This window comes from Nipponia nippon, unplaced genomic scaffold, assembly GCF_047370975.1.
Source record: "Nipponia nippon isolate SJK-2023a ecotype South Korea unplaced genomic scaffold, ASM4737097v1 scaffold_4, whole genome shotgun sequence".
In the NCBI taxonomy this organism is placed as follows: Eukaryota; Metazoa; Chordata; class Aves; order Pelecaniformes; family Threskiornithidae; genus Nipponia; species Nipponia nippon.
In genome coordinates, this window is record NW_028262358.1 from 69410532 (window position 1) to 69436317 (window position 25786).

At 40.4% G+C, this 25786-nt stretch overlaps 1 protein-coding gene across 1 annotated transcript in view; it reads right to left on the minus strand.

Moving 5' to 3' along the window:
* CLVS2 (clavesin 2) overlaps nucleotides 1–25786 on the minus strand; it is a 50738-nt gene that overhangs the window by 20510 nt on the left and 4442 nt on the right. The window contains exon 2 of the mRNA XM_009460781.2: nucleotides 19174–19348. Coding sequence (XP_009459056.2) covers nucleotides 19174–19348 — 175 coding nt within the window. The remainder of the gene's footprint in view (nucleotides 1–19173; nucleotides 19349–25786) is intronic.

A 25786-nucleotide genomic window follows, 5' to 3' on the forward strand; every position in this document is an offset into this window, starting at 1 on the left:
TAAATTTTTAAAATAACTACAATGCCCTTGTTTTTGTGCATATGAATGCAGCACCTTGGAGCTATACTAACAGATTCCACTCTGTTATTTGCCATGATCATACAAAATGCAAGCTTACACCAGGATCAGAAATTGAATTTCATGCAGATCCGATGTGGAGAGGTACGTGATGAAATAAATTACAGGTAAACACTACCCCTGTTTCCCAAGAGATCCTCAGTATTCAAACAGATGGCTTTGTTATTTTGAGCTGTTACGCTGCTGGAAACTTCATCGCCCAGCTCTGTGACTCTGACAGACCTCACCCTGCAAAGCGAGGCCATGCAGGTTGATCTCCAGGTGGAAGCCGCAGTGCTGCACGACAGCGGTTGGCACTTCAGTAACTTGTTCCTCTGCTTTGGACTCAACTCTGCCCCAAAGCTTCAGCACAATCGAACAGGCTCGGTGCGCCCGCTGCAGCTGCCACCTTTCAGCAGAAAAAAAGCAACTGAGGTCTTGGCCACTTCTGGTTGTATAAAGTCCCATGGTGCCATTGTAGAAGTAGAAGGATTAACCCCAATGTCTTGGTCAAATAACAACTCAAGTAATCTCATTCTGCCTACCTAAATTCTCTCTATACTTTCAACTGACTCCAGTGTTTTTACTGCAGCATTCAGCTGCCTCAAAGTGTCACTGAGCATTGAAAAACACCAGACACGACAATTTATTCGATGCAAGATGTGATCGTGTCATCACTACGAACACTTAACACTGAAAAGATCCATAAAAGTTAACAGCAAGTGGGTCTGCTCAGCTCAACTCTGTGACATTCCAGTCCTGCCCCACCAGCCTGCAAGGGTGAGTGCAAAGATCGCCAAAGCAATGCTCTTTGTATACAGCTCACTCACTTGAGCTCACTGGGGACTTGCACTAGTTTGACTGCATCAGGTGTACTCTGCAATCTCTGTCTACGAAGACAGGCCTTGCTCTATTAAAATGTACCAGAGGAAATACCAAGATACACAAAATAATGTTTTACCAAACCCAAGCAGCATCTATACTGGGTATTTAACAGTACCCTGAAGCATTCACAGAGGAGAAACTCAATTATCTATACTGTGAAACTGTTAGAGCAAGGCAAAGCCACCTAGCACTCTCCCAAACAATTTGGAAGGTAGCACAAATCAGGCACATTCCCAAAATCCTCTTTGGATTGTAGCTATCTCTTTAGGATAACAAAACTTTAATAGCCAGGACATAGGCACTCCAGCAGTAGGGAGCAGCCCTGGGCATGTCTAGTTTATTAGTACAGACATAGTTACACTCTCTTAGAGACATTCTCCACTGGCAGCTGCCCATTATAAAACAGCAAGAAACCCATGAAAATATGAATTAATTTTAAATTATGATGTCTCATACAAAGCAAACATATTCACTTTCAAATGTAAGCTATAGACCTTTTCAATTCTATTGATTACACAGATTAAACCTTTTAAATACCACTAATTAAACAGTGTGGCTACTCAAGCACTATGAGGTCTATTGTATAAATACATATTAAGGAGTCCTGGGACCTGCTTCCATCCAATATAGTCACCTCTACTGAATAGGGGTTTTTTCAGAAAATTAGTATCACACAAATGCTTCTGTTCATTTTATCTGTTGTTTAAACTTCTGTTGTCCACATTCTGTACAGTCAGAAATACAGACTAGAAATGGCTGCAAGATGTAAACAATTCTCCAAGCAAAATACTTTATAATCGTTACTCACTTACCCATCAGGTCTTCACATGCCAGTTCCTTTCCTACAGGACTGAGCAATGTGCTGTATATTTAAGATAAGTGTTAAGTAAGTAAGTAAGTTCTGTCATATTCCCATTAACTCAGTAGGTAACTCAAAGGTTTCAGCCTTAGAAGACTGGAATCAATAATGAACTTGGTACTTGGGGAAAGCGAGGGAGCAGAAAGAGCCCAGCTCTGAACATCATCCGCAAGCGAGGGACACCGGTGCTTAATGACCAGCGGATCTGGTGAGAACACACAGGGGTTTTGGAGAACCTCAGCTACAGCAATGTAACTAAGGGCTTCTGAGGAGCTGGACTCTGCATCAGATGAGAATCAGGCCCAGTCTGATTATACAATTAACAAATCCAAAGTAAATAATAATCCACATTCAGGGTTGTAAATGTTGACACCAATAGTTATTTCTGATGGCCTTAAAGAGTAACTCATCTGGGCTGTGAGATTCTTCTTTTTCAAAACAACGTACGTGTCTGGAAACAGTTCTCCACTATTATCTACTGAATGCTTTTTCTGTATAAGAGGCTTCATAAGCATATTAGTAAGAACGATTTATCTCCTATCATCAGCAGGGTGAACAGCACAGCCCCAATGGGAATAGGAGCTAGACTAACAGAGAAGCTGAATTCATTGTAAATAAGTAATGTGATCAAGACCTTTTCATGGTTTTGTACTTCACAAAAGTAAAATCAATTTACAAGTATTTTATTTTTTGGAATAAAGCTCTCCCTTACTGTGTTTTTTTGACACAAAAGTAAATACAGATGCAGATGCGTTCACAAAAAATTAAATTATCTTTTCTGAAGTGCTTTTGTTAAAACAAGTGGTGACAGAATCACTGCAAAAAGCTTGCCATGTGCATTCCACTAGAGCACCAAGTTTATAAAATAAAAGCATTGTGGCATGATTAGCAGGCTGTATATAGTTTTATATAGTCCACATAAAATAAGACTCTTCCCTGATCCACATCTATCATACTGGGGTATGTTTTTCAGTACTACACAAAGCAGCAAAAATTACAGATGCTATTTAGCATCAACGCATGTGGACAAGTAAGCGCATCATCTACCATTGCAGCAGATGAAAAGTATTCCCAGTGAAGATCATGCTGCATTGCCCAGGACATGGCTCCCAGCCAGGTAGAGATGATATTTTTTCTTCAGATATGGGATCTGAAACTATGCCTGAAGCAAGAATCAAACCAGAAGCCAAAATTCTGAAGTTCAAGCAAGTAACTCTCTGTCCAACCTGGCATGCCTAGCTTTGTTTAAATCTGCATCAAATTGACACCAGTTCTGGTGATCTCCATGGACAGGCGACTGCCGCCAGCCCTCCAAAGCTGCAGGGCTCACAGGGCACCAGAGCTTGCAGGAGCCTACGGATGGGCATAGGGGAAAAGAAAGCATAAAGATAGATGTCAGACACAGAAAGACACTGGCATTATGGACAGAAAAGTTTGGTCCTCCTACACTGGAGTGTCTTGTGTAGCTCAAGAGGACAGAAAAGGATGACAGAGGTTTGGATCAGTTTTGATGAAAGGCACCTGCACACTCACTGAGGTAACCTTTGAGCCTTTTCTGCAAGGATGGAGATCAGCTTAGATGTGTTAACTAGAAATGTGATTGTTCAAAACTAATTAAAGATATTTAAAAGCTGGGTTTGACTCACTGTTATGTAATACTAAGGGAAACAAGATCTATTTTAGGACTCTGAAAATGAGAGCAAAACAAATGGCACACACAGACATGAACCTCTGTCCTCAAGTCCCACTCCACAGCCTGGACCTCGCCTGCCCCCGACACGCTCACCTGCTACCTGGGAAACAACCCGTAGATTTTACTTTTCAGCACTAACTCCTCTAATTGTACTCCTCATGACATTTTCTTGCAGTGACAGCTCCTATTTTCACCCCTCCTTCTCCTTTTCTTTAGCATATAAATGCATTACAGTACCTTTCACTGTAAAATAACTCACTGTTCATCCCACCTCTATTTTACTGTTAATGGTCAAGAAACAGGATGCCCTCAGTTGCTGCATTACCCATTTTCTCTGCCTCCTCCCCAGTCTCCCCATTCCGTGCAAACTGTCCTCCCGAGGTTTCAGTGCTGTAGGTCACCTTTCACCACCTCAAAGACTTCAGCCCTTATTCCCTGCTCTTTTCCCACTGAACATCCTCCCTGTAGAAGTCCCTTTACCTACGTGCATTTCACTGTCATCGCTGTGCCAAAATGCACGTCCTTCCACTCATTCTATCTTCCATGGCCAAGCCTTGCTCATCATACTACTTAGCTGAAAGCCCACTAACAGCAGTAAGCTCAAATTCTCTCAGTTTTTATCTTCTATAGTGTTGCAGCGATCCCCACAAAGCACTCAGCTAGTAAGCTCACATCCTTGGGATTATCTGTAAGATCCTGTTCTCCTCTAACACCGTGGCTTCCACTGAAAGACCAACACTTACCATGTCTTCCCACACACGTGGAACCTGATTGTGTGGAACCTGACCCATTTATCTTTACTAGTCTACTACCACGCTTTTTGTTGCCTAAAAATTATTCAATTTAAGGGTTGGGCTTTTTTGATCAATTTGGGTTTGATGAGTCCAGGGCTGTGAATTTCACTCCATGTTGAAAGGATCAAATCCAAAACAGAAAGGACAGGAACACATCTTCCACCAGTAAAAGCAGAGAAGGAAACCAGGCTGACGCTATTTGGGTGACCAGAATTGCGGTCTGTGTGAATCCTGACTGAATCTGACTGAATCCCCTTTTTAGTTTTTATTGTGTGTTCAAAAGAAAATCAAGCTTCTGAAAAAGGAGGGGTGAGAAGCAAGCAACACCTAGCCCAATGTGATGCACTAATAGTAAAAACAATCATTTTGAAACCGTCTGCTTTGCAGCAAAACCTGTCTCCTGCAATACAGTATGTGAATCAAAGCAGATTATGCCCAGGGTTTGCTGCAGAACATGGAACAAAGCAAGTTATCCTAAACCAACCTCCCCATCAGCCTGCGACTGATGCAAGCTCGAGAATGCCAAATAAAGAGCTGAACGGCATGCCAGGGCTCCACTCACTCCATCCAGCCTTACCTCAGGAAGAGGGACAGATGGTGCCAGTGACTCAGAAGAACTCCAAAAGGCTCCCATCTCACAGCAATAACCTATGTCGCAGCCCTGTGACAGTCTGTCATCCCTGCAAATGGTATTTTTCAAGGACATAATTGTGAACTTGGTGCTGGTAGGAAAACATGACAGAGTGCTCTCAGGGACAACTTCTCTTTTTGTGACCTGGGCAAAGATAATTCTATTCTGCAGTTTCACCAGTGTGCTCCTATGTGTGAGAAGGCAGGGCCTTGGGAAATAATGCTTGGCAACATAAATTACAGCTTAGTGTACTACTTTTGACTAAGCTAAAATTGTCAAAAAACTTTACAGGAAGGGAAAGCCTCAGGGAAAGCATAAAAGCTTTGTGAGCAAGACTTCATGACTTGAAAGGAAATCAATCCCAACTTTAAAATCTGTAAAAAAAACCCCAAACCCTCCAGATTCTGCTTCTTCATTTTCTGTTTTTTTTCATCTAATGTATTTGCAAAATAAAACAAAGCACTTGTAGCTCTGTTCCCTACTGCCTCTTTAAAATCTATTCCATTTCCAAAGTGTAAGATTATGGCTTTCCCATTTCTAGTGTAGGAAAACAAATATGAAATTGCAATTGCACTTCTTTTCCCTAAAAGTAGCCACACCACAGAGTGAGCAAACACAGGGAAGCACTGGCTCAATATCTGGTCCCAGTCAGGGGCCAGGACTGATTTAGGACAAGGAGACAGGGGACAGAGCTTTGCATTGGTAGACCAAGACCTGGGCAGAAATGAACTGCTGAGAAGACCTGTGCCAGTAACAGTGATGGTATTCTTACAGCCACCATGCTGTAATGGCATAAGCATGTTAACATTCATGGGGAAGAATTTTCTCTTATTAGACAAAATAGCACAGAATGAGACAGTTACATACTGACCCAAACTGCTATTTTGGGGGGTTGTTCCACAATGAAAGCTTTAGATGGCACCTTTATGTCCTTTAATAGTGACATAGATATTTCTACTCTTCCAATGTCAGCTCAGTGCACCAAACATTCATGGGCTTGTCAGTCACAACCCAGTTTCCATTTGCCCTCCCAGCTTGGAGTTGTTTCTCAAAAGACACTCCTAATCCACCCTCCTTCACATGGGCCACAAATTGCTCTGCCCTCAGTCCCTTTCTCTTTTCCCCATGTGTCAGCCATCATCTCTGTGCTGGTAGCTTACATGGAGACTTCTCTTCTCCAGCCCCCTCCTGTACAACAAATTAAAATCGCAGCCTGTTGCTCTGAAAAATGTCCAGCTAAAGCCCAATGTAGCTAGAAGAAGAGCTGCCAAATTTGCCACCCTTACTTCTATTCTCAAACACTGCGCATAACAGAGCCGAGCCGTCCATCATATTCAGGCCCTAGTGTCATATTTGATTTTGACCTCTCTCAAGCCCCACACATCTCATCTCAGTTTATATCCTGCAAATTCTTCTTTCACAGTGTTGTTTAGACAATATATGTCGCTGAGAAAGTGTGCTCACAGATGCAGCAAATTATCTTTTTTTTCCAAAAACAGAGGCATGCCTGCTTTTTTTTTTTTTTTCCAGAGAAGACATCAGTGCTGCAAATGCATGTTTTTTTCATCTCAGTCCTCATGTCTGCTTTCCTAGCCTGTGATTTAATGGAAGATTAAAGACTAGCTTATAGAAGTTCACCACAGCAACTGCTGATGTCATTGGGAACTGGATTCCCAGTTGGAGCTTACAGAAAGATGAAGACCATATTGATAATTGACAATATTTCCAACATTATTCATCTAGCTAATTAAGCCACAACTCCATGCCACTACATATGCTCAAAACTGAATGAACAGAAAATGTAGCACCATTAATATGCTTAGCTATTGGTGTTACATAAATTTAGCCCACAGAAATTAATTGTTCATGTAAGGTACAGATTATTTACTCCTTTCCCATTCATCAGCAGAAAAACAGAATTATTCATGCAGCTACTTCATGATGCCATGCCTTTGATTATCCTACTGAAAAAAACTATGTGCATTCTTCTTTAGAAAATGAACGTAAGCACTGTATCCCACATGTCACAAAATGAAACAAGGTTTTTATCCATTTAATTGCAAGCACATTTAAGCATTGGAAGAAAGGAGACACACATTACTAGCTTGGACAGCTTTGCATGTAAGGCACAAGTAGTGATTCTCCCCCTCGCTGTGTTTGCCATCTTTTTTAGAAGAGGTAAAAGTTTTGTGTATGTACGAACACAAGAACACAAGTTATGCTTTGTGTATTCACTACGATGACAAGTATTTGGATGACAGGAATAAGAATGGAAATAGATGGACCACCTTCTCCCTGCATTTAAGTGAAAGCCCTGAGACCTGGGACTGTGCCTGAATCCTGGAAATGCAGCCAAGAGGCTGCGCAGTTCTGCTGCACAGTGTGGCTGCCATCCTCAGGGAGGGACATCACAGCTCATTACAAAAAAGCATAAGATTGTCAAAGGGGAGCTCTTAAAAGAAGACGTTTACAGTTGCCATATGAAAGTAAAACAATTCATCAAGAAGATTTAATGGGACAGAATATCAACAGGATGAAGAAGAAAATATATAATAAGGCTCACCTTGCAAGTAAGGTGCTGCTCAGTGTGATTTCATTCCTACAGCGTAAAGTAAGAACACATATGGTCCAAGTTGTTCCCATGGATCGTCAAATGGATTCATTCTTAATTGGCTTTCCATGCAGCTCTCTTTAAAGGCTTGAGTGCTACTTTCATTTGATACAGCATTGATTTTCTGTGAAGTTTCCTCCTATCATGGCTACTGTGATCAATTAGTGTGCTATAAATAGAGCGGTCAGATTCCTTTCACTGGTCTCATTAAATTGCACCCCTGCTGAATTTCTGTGGAGAACAGAATTGGATCATACTGATAGCAATAGTATGAAGATGCCCTCAGGTTTTCCAGTGAAAATCAATTGCTCAATATTCCTAACAAAAAGCTTTGAAAAGCATGACCCAATGGAGCTCATCTAATGCCCAAAACACACATCAAACCTTGCCTGTAATTCTGCATCTCTAAAACCCTCAAAGATAAAGGATGGGAAAATAAGTGGTTAAGGGGCTCAGCCAGTTCCTCATTGATATATAAATGCTCATCAATCACAACTATTTAACTGCATCCCCTCATAATGGAAATATGTTGCTGGAGGTATGCAGCTAACCCATATAATTCTTCTGGAAAGTGAAGTAAGGATTTGAGGAGGAACACAGTAGCAAGGCACATGTGGTCTGTCAAAGTCACCATGTAGTGGTGGTGTGCTTACTGATAAAACTAGAGGGGACTGATAATATTTGGTGGTATGATATAGGCTAATTATTGCAGGTGTATGTCAGCTATGACTTCAAAAATGTTAATCTTCATTTTGTAATGGTATGGCAGTATAGCTTTTAAAAATTTGTTTTAGAAATGACATTTTACTCAATGAGATTGGAAACATTAAATAGGAAATGGAATTGTCTACTTCGAAACGTTTCAAAATCTAATCTGAATGGCGTCTCCACTCTGCCCTACACCCTGCCCTATCATAACTATCCTGTCTTCTCCTAACATCCTTTCTGTCCTCTTTTCTCCTCTGTTAAGCACTACCCTTCAAAATCTTCTCCATCTTCCTCCCAAAATGAAACTACATTTTCACCATAGACTCTCCTGCAGGTAAAAAATCCCTGCTGCAAAGGCTAGGCTTTTAATTACTGCACTTGAATTACTGGATGTATCCACTGTTTAAATATATGCATTCACTGGTGTCTGGAGTATACTCTATGGGGTTTTTTTGTATGAAGGTCTGAAGGATCCATCACAGACCTCAGAGGACTGGCTGTACCTTGAAAAGAATTTGTGAGAAGAACGCTGGAGAACTACCAGTACTTGATGATTTATCCTGGATCCTTCATACTTAGCGTGGTGGCTTCCAGCCATAAGATGCAGTGCTCTAAATGATACTTTCAGTCAAATAGCTTAGTGCAGGATGAAGGCACCTCCCAACAAACTCGGAAGATTTTGTAGGTAATGAGGCACATTCAGTGCATTATCAGGTAAGAATTAATGACAACTGCAGTTTAAACATGCCTTTAGGGAGGCCCTCTCCTGAATCACAGCAGAACCACTTTCTCCTTCCAGAAAACGTTTTCAGTGGGGGAAGTGCAAAGGGTTGAAATCCAGTGCTACTCAGACAGAAAGCCCTCCCCAAAATTATTGTAACAGACATAACAGATTCTTAAGAATGAACTTAAAAGAGCAAGAAATTAACAAATACATTTGAAAATACAATCTTTAACCACTGATTAAAGATTTTATTTTCCAATGCCACTGTGTGGTATTGGAGTCAGTCCCATAAAATAAGGGGGCTGAATACACATTTTATAGTCAGCACTCAAGCCTATAGTGTGAGGGACAACATAAAATGTAACCCATGACAAACAGCAAGCACCCCGACATAGCCAGAACTGTTCTGAGTGAGATGCTGACATAAGACTTTCTCAGTGTCAGGCGCTGGAGTTACATTCATTTTTTTGGATTGAATGTCCACCCAAATTTCCACCAATAGGATGATATGTGCAGCCACCTCAGATTTCAGCCCATATCCATGTTTGGATATTTATTATGTACAGACAAAACATTAGCGCTCGATCCTTTTTATTACAGAAGACACTGGAAAAGATTACAAGCACTATTTTTCCCATTCCATATAATTAAAAAGTTAGAAATGTTCTTTAAGAACTTATTCTGATCTTTGCAAAATATGCAGGAAATGACTGGAGAAATGCATGTTGCCTGGCGTTTGGGTGTGGGTTTTTTTGAAAAAAATACATTATGCAAGTTGGAGTATTATGTTTTAGAAAGAGTTTGTACTTAATTTTTCCTTAAGAAATATAATTTTCTTTATGTTATAAATCTAAACTTTCAGTTCCTGAACTACTTTAAATCACTACAGCAGCACTTATTTAAACATAATTGTGCCTATTAAAACTTATGAGAATTGAATTGTCTGAATTTTCTTATGATTATGAAACATTAAATGAGAGAAACCATCACCAGTCATACAATTTCACATTTTTATGGTGCTTCCCCCTAGAGAAGTGTCCACATTTGTTTTTCAGCATTAGTGAAATATCACAGCAGTGTTTTCCTGCATGGCAATCACTTATAACCAAAGTCAAAATTTTGCTTATAACCAAAGTCAAATTGGATTCATAAAAACAATTGTCATAGAAGCTGAACACTTCCTAATAAATATAAACAAAAATCACAAAAAATTATACTGTATTGTTTTGGGGAACGAGCACTGAAGGCTTAGCTGATATCACAGGGACTATGTGCAAAGGCAGTATGTACTGAAGACAACATAAAGCTAACTGCGCACAGCCTGATAAGATCACAGAGGATTTATGAGCATCACAGAAAAAAAAGGTTAGACTGATTTCAGAAAATAATTCCAAAAATGATCCAGCATATCCTTATGAAATAAACCTGAAAAATGTGTATATAAAATGGACTGATAACATAAGCAATTTGGACAATATCAAAAAAAAGTAAATTTAAGCTGCCCAAATAAAGAGGATCCCACTGATTTTCACATCTCACCATCTCCAGTGGCAAACAAGACAGGAGGAAAGTCTCCAGGTCCTGATTCCAGATCATTGCTGTTGCAGATAGATATTCCATCAAACAATTCCTTTCTTTGGGTTACTGAGAGACACACACCAATTCCTGCTTTAGGCCAAACAGCACGTGGTGAAATAGCAAAGGGTTTTATAGGAGGTGACGTTTTGGAAAAGAAAAATGAGGATTAACGCCGAGGGGAAATCTGAAGAGCAAGCAGTCATAGAAAGGTTTCCAAAGAATGTGCCAGACTTGCCTTCGAGACTTTAAATTAAACTGTGTGAAGTACTAGAAAATATAATGCATGAGATAATCTTGCCTTAGCAGAAAGGTGAACTATGATCTTAAAACATGTTTTCTGGCTCTGACGTTACGATTTAGAACAAATTAGTTTTATTTCTGAGTGACCTTACGAGAAGGAATACTATTTATTCCCTTCATGGCCTTAAGATACTGAAGCGAAGAGAAATATTTAGATCTTGGCTGAGAAAAATCACTTCCAAAAATAATTATCTATTTTGAAGCTGAGGAATGGTCATAACCATATAGTTGTTGAACTGTGGCCTACCAGAGACAACAGAAAATCAATCACAGTGCCAAGAGTTAACTCCCTACACTAAGTTTGTGCTACAAGCCCTTTTTTTCTCATGCTGGTGCCACTCACCTTAGCATAATACTAGTTTTTCAGCTTAATCAGGACAATTTAGTCACTATCTTTATTTAATACAGATAGATTCAGTTTCCCAATAAAAAGAAATAAAACAGAAAAGTGGTAAGCATTTAGCAAAAGCTCATCAAAGAGGCAGTCTGCATATACAAGAAGAAACTCTTCTTTCTCTCAAGTTGCAATAATTTTAATTGGATGTTTTTCTCTGTTGACGGAACTGATCAAAAAATGTCAACTATGAGCATTTTCATTGGCTTCTACACTAACCATGTCTACTTTGTTGAAGTAGAAGAAAACTTCAGATACAAAAAAATCTTCTTTTCCCAGATCATGCCATGTCATTCCACTACCTCCCCAGAAGCTCCCAACATCTCCTGCCTGGCCCCATGAGCACTGAGTCGTATATACCAAACAGACCAGCTCCAGTCTGACGAACTACAAGGACTGTTTACTTAATAGCCTGGTGGCTAGAGGACTCACTTGATATGTGAACAGATCAGGACTCACCTTCTAGTGCTACTTTCCAGACTGGTGCGAAGAGCAGTGGGAACACTGGTTAAGAGGAGATTTGAAGTTGGGAGATTTGAAGCTGATTAGATGCCAGATGAGGAGAGCATTTGGACAGTGAGACTACAAAAGGCTGAAATCGCTTAAGCAAGTCTGTAAGATGAACTCAACATGCCGTGCAATCACCCACTGTGACTAAGGTTTTGGAGCATGACATCCGGACACTGAGACAAAAAAAACCACATCAGTGAAGACTAGTACGAAGCAAGGCAATATCAACAGGAGCGGGATGAGGAACTGGGGAAGCAGTAAGACTGGAACAAAAGCTGCTCAGAGGAAAAAGGGCAGGAGGAACAGGCAGAAGAGTCTGTGCCAGTTAGAACAAAAGCCAAGATCCCTACAACTAATCACGCCTCGCTTACAGCAAATATCTGCAAAACACTGGCAAAGTTCCCACTCTCTTTCTCGTGCGGGTTCACATGGAGGATGACAACCTACTGCAGGCAGTTACTCTGCTAGCTCCAGTGGCAGTGTTTGGCTGGTGGATATTTAACTCCATTAAGCATCCTTGCAGTTTTCAGTAAGATGCCACAGAGCAGAGTTTCTGGGGGTGAAAGGGGAGTTCACTTTACTGCTTCTTACTATTTCTTTCAAAGAGGCAGTAGCCCACACAGCGTTACGTGCATTCAAAGAGCATCTGATGGGGAGCTCTAAATTTAGGCCATGCTAGAATTCAGGCTCCTGGCTTGGGGGTTCAGGATCAAGACTTTAGAAGTCTTGAATGCACCTGATCAAAAATAAATGGCAGCTGGACTCTGAACATATAAAAGGTGACCGAAAATCAGACCATGGCCTGTCACAGTGGGCACCCCAAATTAGCAGTTACTTTTAACAGTAATCTTTCAGTGGAATAGCTCTCAGCTGGAAAAAAAGAAGAGAGAATAGTATCCCCTCATCTTAAAAGTATGTTTGTGAGAATAAAATTACCACTTGAAAGGCATTCAATGGTTTTTTATTGATGAGCATCATAAAAGAATCTGGCAAGGAAATTAATTATTCTGTCTTCAGACAACAGGTTAACAGCTGGGACCACACTGAATGATGGCTATGTCTATACAGACATGCCTGTAAGAAACTGAACTCGAGCTCCAGCCATGAAGTCCTTTCTCACCAGGCAGGTTAAGCCCATCCAGACAGCAGGTGAGGAGCTAGAACTAACGATCACTTCCAACCCACCCTGTTTCCACAGTAAATTGCTGGCAAGCCTTTTTGATGGCCTTTTTACAAGTAGAGAAGATCAAATATATGCAAACTCTTGTAAACTAACAAGCTCAGGAAAAATATCCCATTCTGCTGCTGCTACAGAGCATGAGTTGAACTGGTACGAAATTGTGCTGTTTACAAGCACATTCCTGGGCTCAGGGGACTCTAGCATTTACAAACAGCTTAATTCTTTGACAAAAAACTGAATGAAAGCACCCACATGATTTACTAGCCCTCCTGAAAGCAGAAGATACTCCCATTAAAAGCCTGAGCTTGCTACTTTTTAATATCCTCCCAAGCACTATGTGAAGTGTCAGGACTCTATTCTCAAAAACTGGCGGAAAACTCCAGCACTGAATGAGTGTTTTCTATGGCTTTAAGTTTGGATGCAAAGACATTTAAAGCTCTTTTTTTGTGGTTTGCTGCTCACTGATGCTCATTACTAGTACTGAGTAACTGTTCCTTAAGCTCATTATTAACAACTTTATGCACCGCACAGAGCATGTGAGCACGTAATTATATGAAGTCAAAATACTGTTTTCAGAGGCATCCTTAGCTCTGGAAGTTCCTGACTTATGAATTCTTGACACTGCAAGCCGCTGGCTGTATATAAGTAGTCCAGAACTAGGCGGCAAAATTTAAGCACTGTCTGTGGACATCTAAAAAGAAAGATGAACCAAGCATGATGTTCAGATAAGATTCCCTGTAAGATACTGATGAAGTTCATACTTAAAGAAAACGGGAGTAGGAAGTCCTGCCCCTTTCATCACCAGACTGTACATGCTCTGGTCTCTGTTACTTCCACCTTACACTGCTGCAGCAAATCTGATTGGGGATATTGTCCTTACAACTCACAAGAACAGCTGTTTGAAAGATGTTTTGGATAGCAATAGTAGCTGCAAGCATGCTGTCTTAGTGTTCTTTCTGTTTTGCTTTCATGTTCACAGTAACGAGTTTGTTTTAGCTTCTGAAGCCTGCCTTTGTTACAAAAAAAAAGTCACAATCCATTGAAAGACCTGCCTTGTCCTCCACAACACTATCGCGCGCTCTTCCTGTAAACATCCTCAACCTAAAAGCAAGAGTCTTCTGTCATCCGCAACAATGCTGACTGTCCACATGTGTTCAGCTCCCAGTTTAAATGTGTATCATCTCTTTTTCCCTGGCTTTTTATCTTGAGGAAAAGCATTAATATTCAGCCACCAATAACTACGCAGTTTTGCAAAGCATTTGGAGGTACAGCCTGCCTGAGTGACAACATGCAAAACAAATCTGTCATGTATGCAACTACTACTATGAGCTAAACAGAGATCAAGTATTTTAGAAGGATTTAGTGTTCCAGGTTTTAGAATCCTAAATATCAGTTAATCAGTTAAAGTGTCTTATGCATACCCACAACTTTCCATTTGCAAAGCTCACTTATAATTACCCTCAAAGCTGTCTGTCGGAGTTAATAATAAATCCCAACTTTCAATATAATTTTCAAATTGAATTTTTTGTCTTTGACACTGTTTTGACCTGCTTTGTGAAAACCATGCTCTCTTGATACTCAATACAAAGCCCATATAGGTAGCTATAAAAGGACTATCACAAAGAAAAGAATCATACCCAGAACCTCCTCCCTCCTTCTGCCCAAGTGTTCCCAGCTCAGTGTCCAGGCAGAAGGGGCCATGGGAGTGCCAGGAGCAGTAAAATGAAAGGTTATGAAAAGGGGGGGTGGGCATACACACTTGACTTAATTATGTCCCACCAAAAGTCCATCTAACCCCATATCCTGTCCTTAACGGAGGCCAAAAATGAAAGCCTAGAGCAGGTACAATGCAGACAGCATATGTGATATTTCCACTTGGAATTCACCTCATCTCCAACTATGTGCAGCACAAGGAATTCTGAACTTTGATGTCGTTTTTACATATTTAGTAATCCTCAGTTCATTTCTCTTCCACAAACTTATCCATTTTCCCTGAACACAACTACACTTTTAGCACCCAGCATTTCCCACAGCAAGGAGTTCCACAGATTACCTGGATGTTGTACAAAGAACCACTGTGTCATATGAAGAGCCAGGCCTCTTGCTAGTACCATCTGATGATGCCCATTTCTTAAAATGGAGGTAACAAAGAACATCTGCAGCTTGTCTGCTCTCTCCAGCTACACATGACCTTCTTTGTACCCAGGTCTGACCTCATAAGGGACCCTGCTTTAAGCAGGAGGTTGGACGTACTGATCTCCTGAGGACTCTTCCAGCCTGAATTATCCTGTGATCCTACGGTTTTATAGATACCTGTAGTTTCCCTCCACAGTTTTTTTTCTTCCATCCAGAAGAATCCCAGCCAACTTAGTTGTTCCTTATACAGACACCAGCCCATACCTTTTGGGGTTTTTTGCCCTTCTCCAGTCCTACAGTAGTCTTTCTGAGACAGAAAATCAGAAGCATCCACAATATTCAAGACGGAAGTGATGGCACAGATTTTTGCAGCAGCTTCACCATGTTCCCTGCTCTACATTCCTTTCCTTACAATTCCTAACATTTGATCTGCTTTTTCAATGAACATTATGTATTGAGATGATATTTTCATAGAACTATTTATCAGACCATAACATCAAGCTGTCATTCTTGTGTGGTAAGAGCTTAGAGTTCATCACTGTCTATGGGAAGTTAGGAGTGTTTTTCTTCTGAGCGCTCAAGAGTTCTCCTTTCTATGGGAAAAGTAGCTGAAGCACGCAGATTGTAACCCCTTGCTGGTGAAAGAAGCAAAATTTTGTAAAGTTCTTCAAAGTTTTTGAAAGGGACTTATTCAAGGCACTTGGGTGTTGCAGCACACAATGCTATAACACTCTCTGCTTTCAGGAACGCAGCTGCTGAGTAACATGAGCTCCTTCATAAGCCCAAAATCAGTGCTTGGCTACAGAAATCAACGAATGGGGAGAACTGGGCACTGAAGACTGGGATTCACAAACACCCGCATATTGAACATGCCAGGGAGAGCCAACACAAGGTGCTAAAGTCAGGGCATGGGTTTCAGTCTCACCTCTCAAAGAATGTTTTCCTTCTGCTCAGATTTCATGGCTGCTAGGCACCTAATATAGACAGACCCTTCTCAGAAAATAGAGAGTATTACATGTTGCATTTGCTTATGTTCTTATTCTTCACTACAGAAGATGTTAAGGGCTCTAAGTGCAAATCCTCCTTCCTGCTGATAAGGAGCAACATAAATGCTGTAGCCACCAGCATCCGCAGGGAAGAGTATTGCTCCTTTTTTCCAAATGCACAAGGCCAGTGTATGAGCTAGGACTGGAGCATCAAGAGTCCCAGCCGAATGCCCCAGCCTCCACAGGAGGTTTTTGCTTCTTGGCTAGCAGAACCATTTGATCTAAAGATCAGCACTGACCTACACTGCACCAATTGGTTGGTACAGCACTGTTGGGATGGATATGCTGGAAATCCACATTAGTTTACAGATAATCAGTGTCCTTTAACACTAAAAATTCCAAGGCCAAAAGGCTCTTTTCCTGAAAATAACTACCTAGGAGGTTTTTCTAATGTATACAAGTCAGTTAGGGGTATGATTCTTTTCATGCTCCCATTTAATATATATATGCAGACAAAGTATATAGCAGAACTTGTCTTCAGTAGAAAACTGTATATATTTACTTATCTTACTTTCAAAAGCAATTTCCTAAAAAATAAGCAGTTGTGAAGAGCCCAGAAATGCCATAGCTTGTAATCAACTCTCTGGTACATACCATATTGAATATTCTGCTCACCATGGAAGCTAAGTAAATATAATGCAAATTTAGTAGATTTCATTCAGGAGGCAAAGGGATTTGGTTAACATCAAATTCAGTGGTCACTAATCCCACTTTCCCCGTCCCTTTCCACCCAAGTAACACAAATATTTAAATTCCCCAAATGGTAAAGTTCAGTATCTTGAGCCCTGTTAAATCTTATAAGCCAAAGTAAATTCCATTTCTCTGATTAAACAGAGAGTATTTACAAAGATCATAAATAAACAGTGCGTGTGAGTTGTTCTTGTTCTTTTTCATACCACCTGACTAAGCACTTTTTACTTTGACATCATTCAGAATGATGTTTCCGCTACACATTTTTGTCCAAAATGAAAAGAAAGGCAGTCCCTGTTGGAGGAATGTAACATTTCAGGCATGAAATCTTGCAAGAAGGTGCACAGAAACCTGTGCCTTTCCCAGGGTCTCCCTGTACCACCTTTCCACCATGCTTTCCTCTTATTTCCTTGGTTTTGAAGTGAGGTTCTCCCTCCAAGGTGCTCAGTACAATTGTCTTTAGTCCTTTCCATTGATTCTAACATATCTTTACATAGAAAAATGTCTAAGTAAAAGAAAAAGAAAAAAAGAAAGAAATTAAATGTAAACAACCCCCTAAGCAGTATAACTACTGGGAAAATATCACTAGAGAGTCAGTCAATTTTACTAATATAAGAATGTTAGCCCTCATTCCCTCAGTGGTTCTCCACAGAAAATTAAACACTGTATTATGAGAGCCCAACTAATTGATTTCTTCAAAAGACTTGTGGTAAAAGGCCTTGCAAAAGTTGCTGCTTACCAATAACAATACCCATCACAGATTAGGACCGATTCCTCGAGCACTGGGAGAGTTTTATCTCACATTTGCCATTTCAGTACATTCTCATTCCCTATTCTGGAGCATTTCATGCCTAGTTTTACATTTCTGGAGTCAACAGGACTGAAGACAGTGGGCACAAAATGATGCCCTGGGTTCTGGCCACCATCAGACTCGGGATATTCGAACAGACAAAGCTGGGGGCATGGGTAAATTAAGCCAATGGACTTCACCTCAACTCAGTAACGAACGAACCGATGGCAGAAGAACACAGAGTCTCAGAGCCCACCTGAAGTTTGGTAGGTCACCCATCATATTTTCAGATGCAATTATCCACTGCAGCTCTCCTCATAATAACCATCTCTGATTAATGTCCAAGAAGAAACACCACCATTTAAAAACAAAGACCACTAAAGTATTTATTCATGTTCTAAACAAGAAAACAATTGCTAACTTTGAAAAACAGCACAAAAAAGAAAACAACTTTGAAAGCAATAAAAGGAAATGCAATACTGTTAGAGTACAGATCTCACTGCTGCCTTCTGATGTACTTGTCAAGACCATGGAATCACACCGTTGCATAAGGAAACACAACAAAATGAAAATTAACATCTTTGTCTCATGACTGTCACTACCCTTCTGTGTGCAACAGCAGGCTGAACACCGGGTAAGCCATTTCAAGATTTAAATCAAAACTCCATACTACTACTATACAAGTTTCTTCAAAAATAGCAATATCAAAGTGAAGAAAGTTCAGATAAGGCTGTCATTTTGTTTTATGAGTAATAAAAATGTATAAATTATAAAAACATCACAGAAAAGGAATATATGTCCTTGTAAAACCAAGGCACACTGCCACAGGAGTGAATTACTGGTATTTTTAACACAGCAACTCAAGCTTGCACAGCAAACAACTACTTTACCGATTCTAGTTTTTCATTTAAATAAGCATTAAAGATCACAGGAGACAGCCAAGAGTTATGTAGTATCCTTTCCACCAATGTGCCTGTGCCATGTAAAGTTCATTTACAATGACCAGAAAGACATTTAAATCACTGTATACTCAGTCTCAGAAGCTGCTGCTCAAATTAATCCTGACCCAGCAAAAGACCCAAGCACATGCTGAACTTTCAGTAAGCAAATAGTCCCAGCTAACTGCCTAATCACAGTGCCCCACACTTTTCAGGACAAATTATGTAGAGCCCATCTCCAATGGAATCAACAAAAAAAAAACAACCTGGCATGGCAGCAGCAACCCATATTTCATTAGCCCTGTGCAAAATGACAAGATATAAACCGATTACTTCTAACTTGCTGCTGCAGAAGCTACGATCTGAATTTACAGGAAGCCAGCCACTTTGGAATAAAGACAGAAAAGTTACCTCTTATTTATGGCAAAGAAGGAGCCTACACACTAGGAGTTACTGCACTTAGCTGACTGAGCTCATGCGTTAGCTTGTGCCACTGAAGCTTGTCTGTCTGCCCATACCTTAAGGTGTTAATAGCCTTGCTATTCAGAAGTTCTTGGATTTGTGTTTCATTTGGGTGCTTTTAGCCACCTAGATTTGTAATGAACTGCAAAACGAAGGAGAATCAGGAAAAGAAAGAAAAGAAGGTTACCTGAAGGCCCTCTATGGCTAATCTAAGCATGCTTGGTGTGAGCTTGGAGGCCTGCTTGAAGGTGAAGTTGCTCCAGTCTATAATCAAAACAAATCCATTCACTTGAAGCTCGGGGTCTTCTATCATGGCTTCTAAAGAAAGAAGTATGGCGCGCAAAATATCCACCAGTGTGTACCTGCGAACATTAAGGGGAGATTCGGTTAGGAAAGGAGCAACGACCACGGACGTGAAGTTCTGAGCATTCTTCCTTTCCACTGCTTGTCAAAAGTTTAAATCAAAGGAGCGCAAACTTATCCCCAGAAGTCACGGGTATGTAAAGCTGGGAAAGTCTCAAAAGCTCAGTTAGTTGAACTCATCCTCTGGAGTAGGATTATGTACATCTAGAACACCAGCAAGCCAGAACTAACTACAAGAATATAACACACCAAAAGCAAATTTCAACTTTTCTATAGTCTCCTAATCTGCTTTAATATCTATGCATTTTATTAAATGTCTGTACAAATGTATCTATGCAAATTGTATTTTTCTAAAATCATAATGATACCAAAACCTGAGTCTAACACCAGCAGCCTAGACCCAAAGTTTCCTCCTACATTTTTCCAAGGGATTGAAATAACAGCTTCTACAAAATTATCAGCTAAAAAAGGAATTTCCACATGCTCCCCTTGTCCCTCTCTCTGGGTAATATTTTCTCTTAAATCTATAAAGGGTATTACAGAAAGCTGATTACTCAAGGATCTTGAAAGCACAAAGTAACACACACTAGGGCTTTGAGGTGTTCCTGGTTAAGAGTAATAACAACCTTTTAAGAGTTACTTAACTGCCTTCTGAGTACTTTGTATACCCAAAGTATATGGTTTCAGGAGTAAGTTTGGAATGTGGTATTCATCAGTCCTAGAATTTTCTATGTTAAATTTGGGTTTACAAAGATGCCACCTACAATATGTAATTATGTGCTTTATGTATACGCACATAATCTTTTCTGAGATCGATGGTCTTGTAAAAGAAGACGTAATTCCCTATTGCCAAGCCCTGTTGAGTATAATCTTTCTTTTTTGAAGCTAAAGCACCTAATACAGCAGCTGAATAGCTTAAATATATCCAGCAGTCATCTTTAGACTGCCATATAATAGAGTTATTAATCAACTTGCAGTTTAGCTTATTGAATTTTTTTTAAAAAGGTGAAATACCTGAATTATCTGGGGGTTTTTAAGAGATATAAAAGTAGTAGTTTAAGTAAGTTTTGATTTTTTCCAGGCTAACTATATTATATATCTAAAAATTTTTTTAAAAGTAAGAAAGATAGTTACTGAAACAGCGCAAATTTGCCAGTCGGCACCACGGTATCAGATGTGGCATTAGAAAGCGAAACCAGAAAAATATCAGATAAGCAAATACTCCAGGAACAAAAGAAAGAGTTAAATCTTCAGTGTTTGTGCAGATATTTTTAAATAAGGTCCTTTAAAAATCTCCCATGATGGCATCAAACATAGAAGTTCTCAAAATTATGAGCCCCCAGAGAAATCTCCACCATACTGCATATGTAGCAAAAAGCATGTGTGCCTATTTAGAAATTACATTAAATTATACTAAATTCTACTTGCTTTAATATGAGTGCACTGTTCCATTGTGTACATAACTATATTTTGAAAGTATCTGTAAATAACACAAATGAAATGAATCTGCTCTAGCTGACTCCTCGCATCTTTCCATCTTTTTTTTTAGCCAACTAAAACTCAGTGAACTTCCCAACTATGTGTTCCTAGGAAAGGGACTAGAAAAGGACTCTCTTAATGTCAGCCTAACACAAGTGAACAAGACAAAGTGTGTTTTCCCCAGAAAACATTAGGGGAAGCACTGTTTTACACAATTCTTCTCTTAATTTTGGAGACCTTTATTTTGTTTTGAATGTGGTTGGATTGATTAGGATTAAAGTTTTCATATTCACTCCTCTCCTTTTCACTTTTCTGAGATTTAACTTTTTTCTAAGGCTTTACTTTTCTGAGATCTAAGGTTTACAGGAAGTTTTGCACGCTCCCTCTTTTTTGTCCAGGTTTTTTCAACTGGGAGAGGCAACAGCACAAGAAAAATTCTTCTCTGTAATTTCCCTATGGAAATCCTCAAAATGCTAAAATTCTCTATTTCCTTTCGGCAGAAAAAAAAAAAAAAAAGACCATTTCTGTAAGTGGAATTTTGTCTATGGGGGAAAAAAAGGACATGTGTTAAAACCTATTTTGAAGGAAAACGTTTTTGCAGCAGGCACAGTGAAGCAAACCTGGAGCGCCCTGCCTGCCCTGAGCAAACCTGCTTGGGGGCACAGGGGCTGGCGTGGCAGAGCCAATGCCTCGGGCACGGCGCGGCTGACGCTCCCCCTCTCCCCAGGCAGAGCAGCTCCTCCAAGCCCAACTGCTGGACGTGTGGGGAAAATGCCACCGCCGCTGCTGAGGGCTCTGAATACGAAAACAAACACACACCCCCAGCGCCGCAGTGCGAAGAGTGACCTGCGGAAAAATGAAATCATTCATCGGCTCTTTCCCAAATGAGCTTGCGCATGTAAAATGGGACATGTAAGGAGTGTTTGGCAGCATGAAGACTATAGATGGTTTTACTGGCACTAAAAAAGTCTTAATTTGCCTAGGGTATCTGCAGACCCGCCTACCTATCCAATACAACACTGGTGCATGGACAGAGGAGGGCACCTAATCAGCATGGGAACTAAAAATCCCCTGTACAATCTGCATTTTGTACAAATGCCAGCATCGGGATTAAAACACATGCTTAGCCTGAGGGAATGAGGCTTACAGAGTTGTGCACAGGGTTGGGGCTCGGCTCAGAGCATGGCCAACTACCTTCGAGCCCACCGGTTACCTCTGCGAGCTGGCAGAGGTCTCAGAAATACTGTATTTTTATCGCTTCATGAAATTAGATGGAGATACACCCTGTAAGAGGCCTTCCCAGGGAAAAGGCTGCAAAGGGAAGGAAATTACATCACGTGAGACACTGGGAGAGCAGCTAATGCCTCAGTCTGCGGAAGACCATCTATCAGAGCTCATACAAGAAACAGACATTAGAAATACTCAAATCCTAAAATTAGCCTCAACGCCACTTGAAATTTATGCTGCCACATTCAGAGGGTCTCATTTTCCAGGAGAAGAGCTCCACGAAGCAGAAGGCTGCTGCAAGCACCCTACATCCAGTCCAAGCAGATGAGTCCCAAGTTCCTGATGTAGATCTCTAATGCCCTCCCAAGGGAGTTCAAGAAGACATATCACATGCCTTGGATTAACGGCTCCCTGGTGGTACAAGGCTGCTAGAAATCTGGTGCATTAGACATAAAGATTCTTTGTTTATGAGGCCAATCAGGCCTGTAAGACTGGCCATAAAATGCTTTTATATATACCTAAATGATAAGTATATAGACATAGATATGTAAACACATATACACCTAATTATGTCCTGAATTCATTCAAGTCAATGGGAAAACTGTCAGGCATCAGTGAGACCAGGATTTCAGCCACCACAGACAGTAACCAATGGTCGCAGTGCTGGGCTTCCACAAATCTATGGCATATTCACCCGCACCGTAACCCCTGTTGCAGGTTTGCTTAGTGTAAGAAATACAGTCCACAACAACGATGATATTGTATGTTTACCTACTGAAAAAGACAAAAGGTTGTCCTCCCAGTGAAAACAAGTCCTGAAGAACACAGGTCTAGCTAAAAGCAAGCAAGAACACTTTCTGCCAGAGGAAAGTATCTGAAGTACTCTTTAAATCTAAAAAGCCACATCAGGATTATACAGGGACATGACCCTAACAACCAAGCTTCCCACCTCAAATACCCTTAGGGGCAATTAGTTGAAGATAGGAGCTATCCTTCATTCTTTAATGGACCTCTTCTCTTGGTTTTGATACATTACTTAAGTACAGTACAGAAAACCAGAAAAGAAAAAGAAATCCATTAGTGGATATTTAAAGCAGCTTTTACTCTGGATGCATGGTGAGGCAAGCCAGAAATGTAAACCTGGTGTGACAGATGAAATCTTAGGTGCTGCGAATGGCAAGCTGAGTACTGAAAGTATCAGCTGAACAGCCCAAGCAAATGAGACATGATTAAAGAAACTATACTGAAGCTTTCACACAGCACAGAGTTATTTGCATAAAGACTCATCTTTAATCCACTCCAGACCCATGTTATCCAACATTTCACCTCACTGCTACTACTGTTCATGTCAGCAGCAGGATGCACAGGCTCTGCCATAACATATGCTCCATCCTTGGCTGGACTTTACAGAAATGAAAATCCTACATAAAAAGAAGGTGGAAAAAATTACTCTGCATTGTGTTGCTGAAACTTTTATTTCATGCTGAAATTACTTTCCATATAGATACAGAAGTATAACCATTCAAAAGTGAGAAAAACTGGATAAGGTAGTGAGTGTGAAATAAATTTGGTCCAAGGTGGTTTTGACTGCCTTTCTACTTTGAAGAAAAGGAAAAAAAAAAGAAGAAAAAAGCAACATGTTAGCCTTCAATTTCGAGAGACTATAGTGTTCAGTCTGAGGGGAAGATGGTATTGTTTTATTCTTACCAATCTGTGTTAAGAAACAGTGTGTATTTAGGGGACAGAGAGCCGCTCATCTTGTCCTGGCCTCAGTTTTACAATGGGTGCTCCAGTGCTGTCGGGTACATAGGGTGTGCTGGGCCTGATTTGCTGCAGCAGCTGTAGCAGCGGGGAGTTAGGCTGTGCAGAAATAAATCCTTATTTATTTATGGCTAAATTCAGTTGCATTCACTTGTTTAAACAGACTCTTATGGGACATCTTGTAGCTAGCAAGGTATTACTAATTGCTAGGATAATCGAGAACTCACAGTTAAATTACATGTATTTAATGCCCTCTATTTATAGAACCATGCTTAATTCAATGGCGAGCTCAGACTACTTTTTTAGCCCAGTTGTTAATGTGAATAACAAATGCTGGAAATATGTTATCACATATATAATGCACTCTTAATGGTCCTTTTCTATGTGAGTCCCAGCTTGACTTCAAATGAGGTGGGGACTGGTGTGCAGACATACTCTGCTACCTCTTGAAATTTTTCATTCAGGTTGACTTTAAAGCAATGAGCCTGGGAAGGCTTGACAAGTTAATAGCCACACTGACAGCGATTCTTTCAAATGCTTCAGGATGGCTACCATTTCTACCAGGACAGCGACAGAGCTTTCTAGGGTAATGCCTCACTGAGGTCTTGATTTGTCAAGAACAGAACAGCTCGAACAATTAACTGAGCATCCTGCTCTCTTGTAATTTAACAGTGGCAGCAATTTCCCCTTTACAGAAAAGACAAGTTCTTTGAGAATTTTCTACAGGATATGAACAGATTCAAAGTATTTCCAATGATTTCTGGGAAAAACAGTCTGGCAGACACTGCTATCATCTGGTAGTATTGGTAGTACTTCACTATGATCTTTCACCTTTACCTCTTGGTTATGTGGTCTATGCATCCTCTTCACTCCCAGAGGCCACTGTGATTTCCACCAGACCAACAGAAAGAGAAGAGACAGGAAGAATGCAGGGTACAGATATCTCATGTCAAATCCAGCTGTGTCAGCTCTTTTCAGTATTTTATGTTCTTGATGATGGGTGGCATCCACTGTATCAACTGTTTAACCAGATTCTGGTTCCAGTTGATTCACATTTGCACTGAATAACAGATAATCTGATTTGGCAGAGTTGCCCTACTATCTCTATTGTTATTTGTCATCTCCACCCCCCCACCCCCCACCCCCCGCTCCCCTGCTATCAAGAAATTTCAAGTTATTCTGAGCATTAAAACTGAGTGGCATGAATCTGCTTCTCAGGATGCAAACTGTTAACTAGAAGAGATAAATGGTAAGTCGTCTTTGCTTGAATTTAAGCCACATGTCTCCTGAAGGTCCCAAACATGTAAGGAACACACTATCTGTATTTTAAGCTCATCACCACTTGGACAAGTCAAGGTTTCTATCAAATGAGCTCCGGAGCCACTGTGGTTTAAAAGAGAAAGCTGGTCAAGTCTCTGAGCCATCACCCCATTTCTAACCTACTGCTCTGGCTTAGTATTTTTAGAATTTCAGTGAAACAAGAGCCCTCAAGATACACAAAGGAGTACGTAGAAATGATGCCTCAGATCTCCTTGGTTTGTCAGTCTGGGTACAGATTTGAATGCTGAAAAGATGGGGGATCGAAACTTCTCTTATAGCTATTCTGCCTATATAGTGGCAGCATGCCCTGGGGGCCCGTATTCTAAAAACAAAAAGCACCACCAGTGTAACAAAAACGCATAGAAAAATGGAAACTGCTTCAAATATTTTACCAGATTAGCTTTTAGATTCAGATTTAATATCATTCATTACTCCTTATGTTAGCCCAGTGTCTAACGGTCGCAGCCACGGACCTAAATTTTAGGATTCAGCTGAGCTAAATTTTACATTAGCACTGATCAAAAAGATCCCTAGCCAAAACACTCACAGTCTAAATACAAGTGATAATGGGCAGATAGGGATACCTGGGGGAAAGTTAGGAAACAGTAAGACAGCATCAGTCAGCAGGAGAAACTGTAGAAAAAATGACT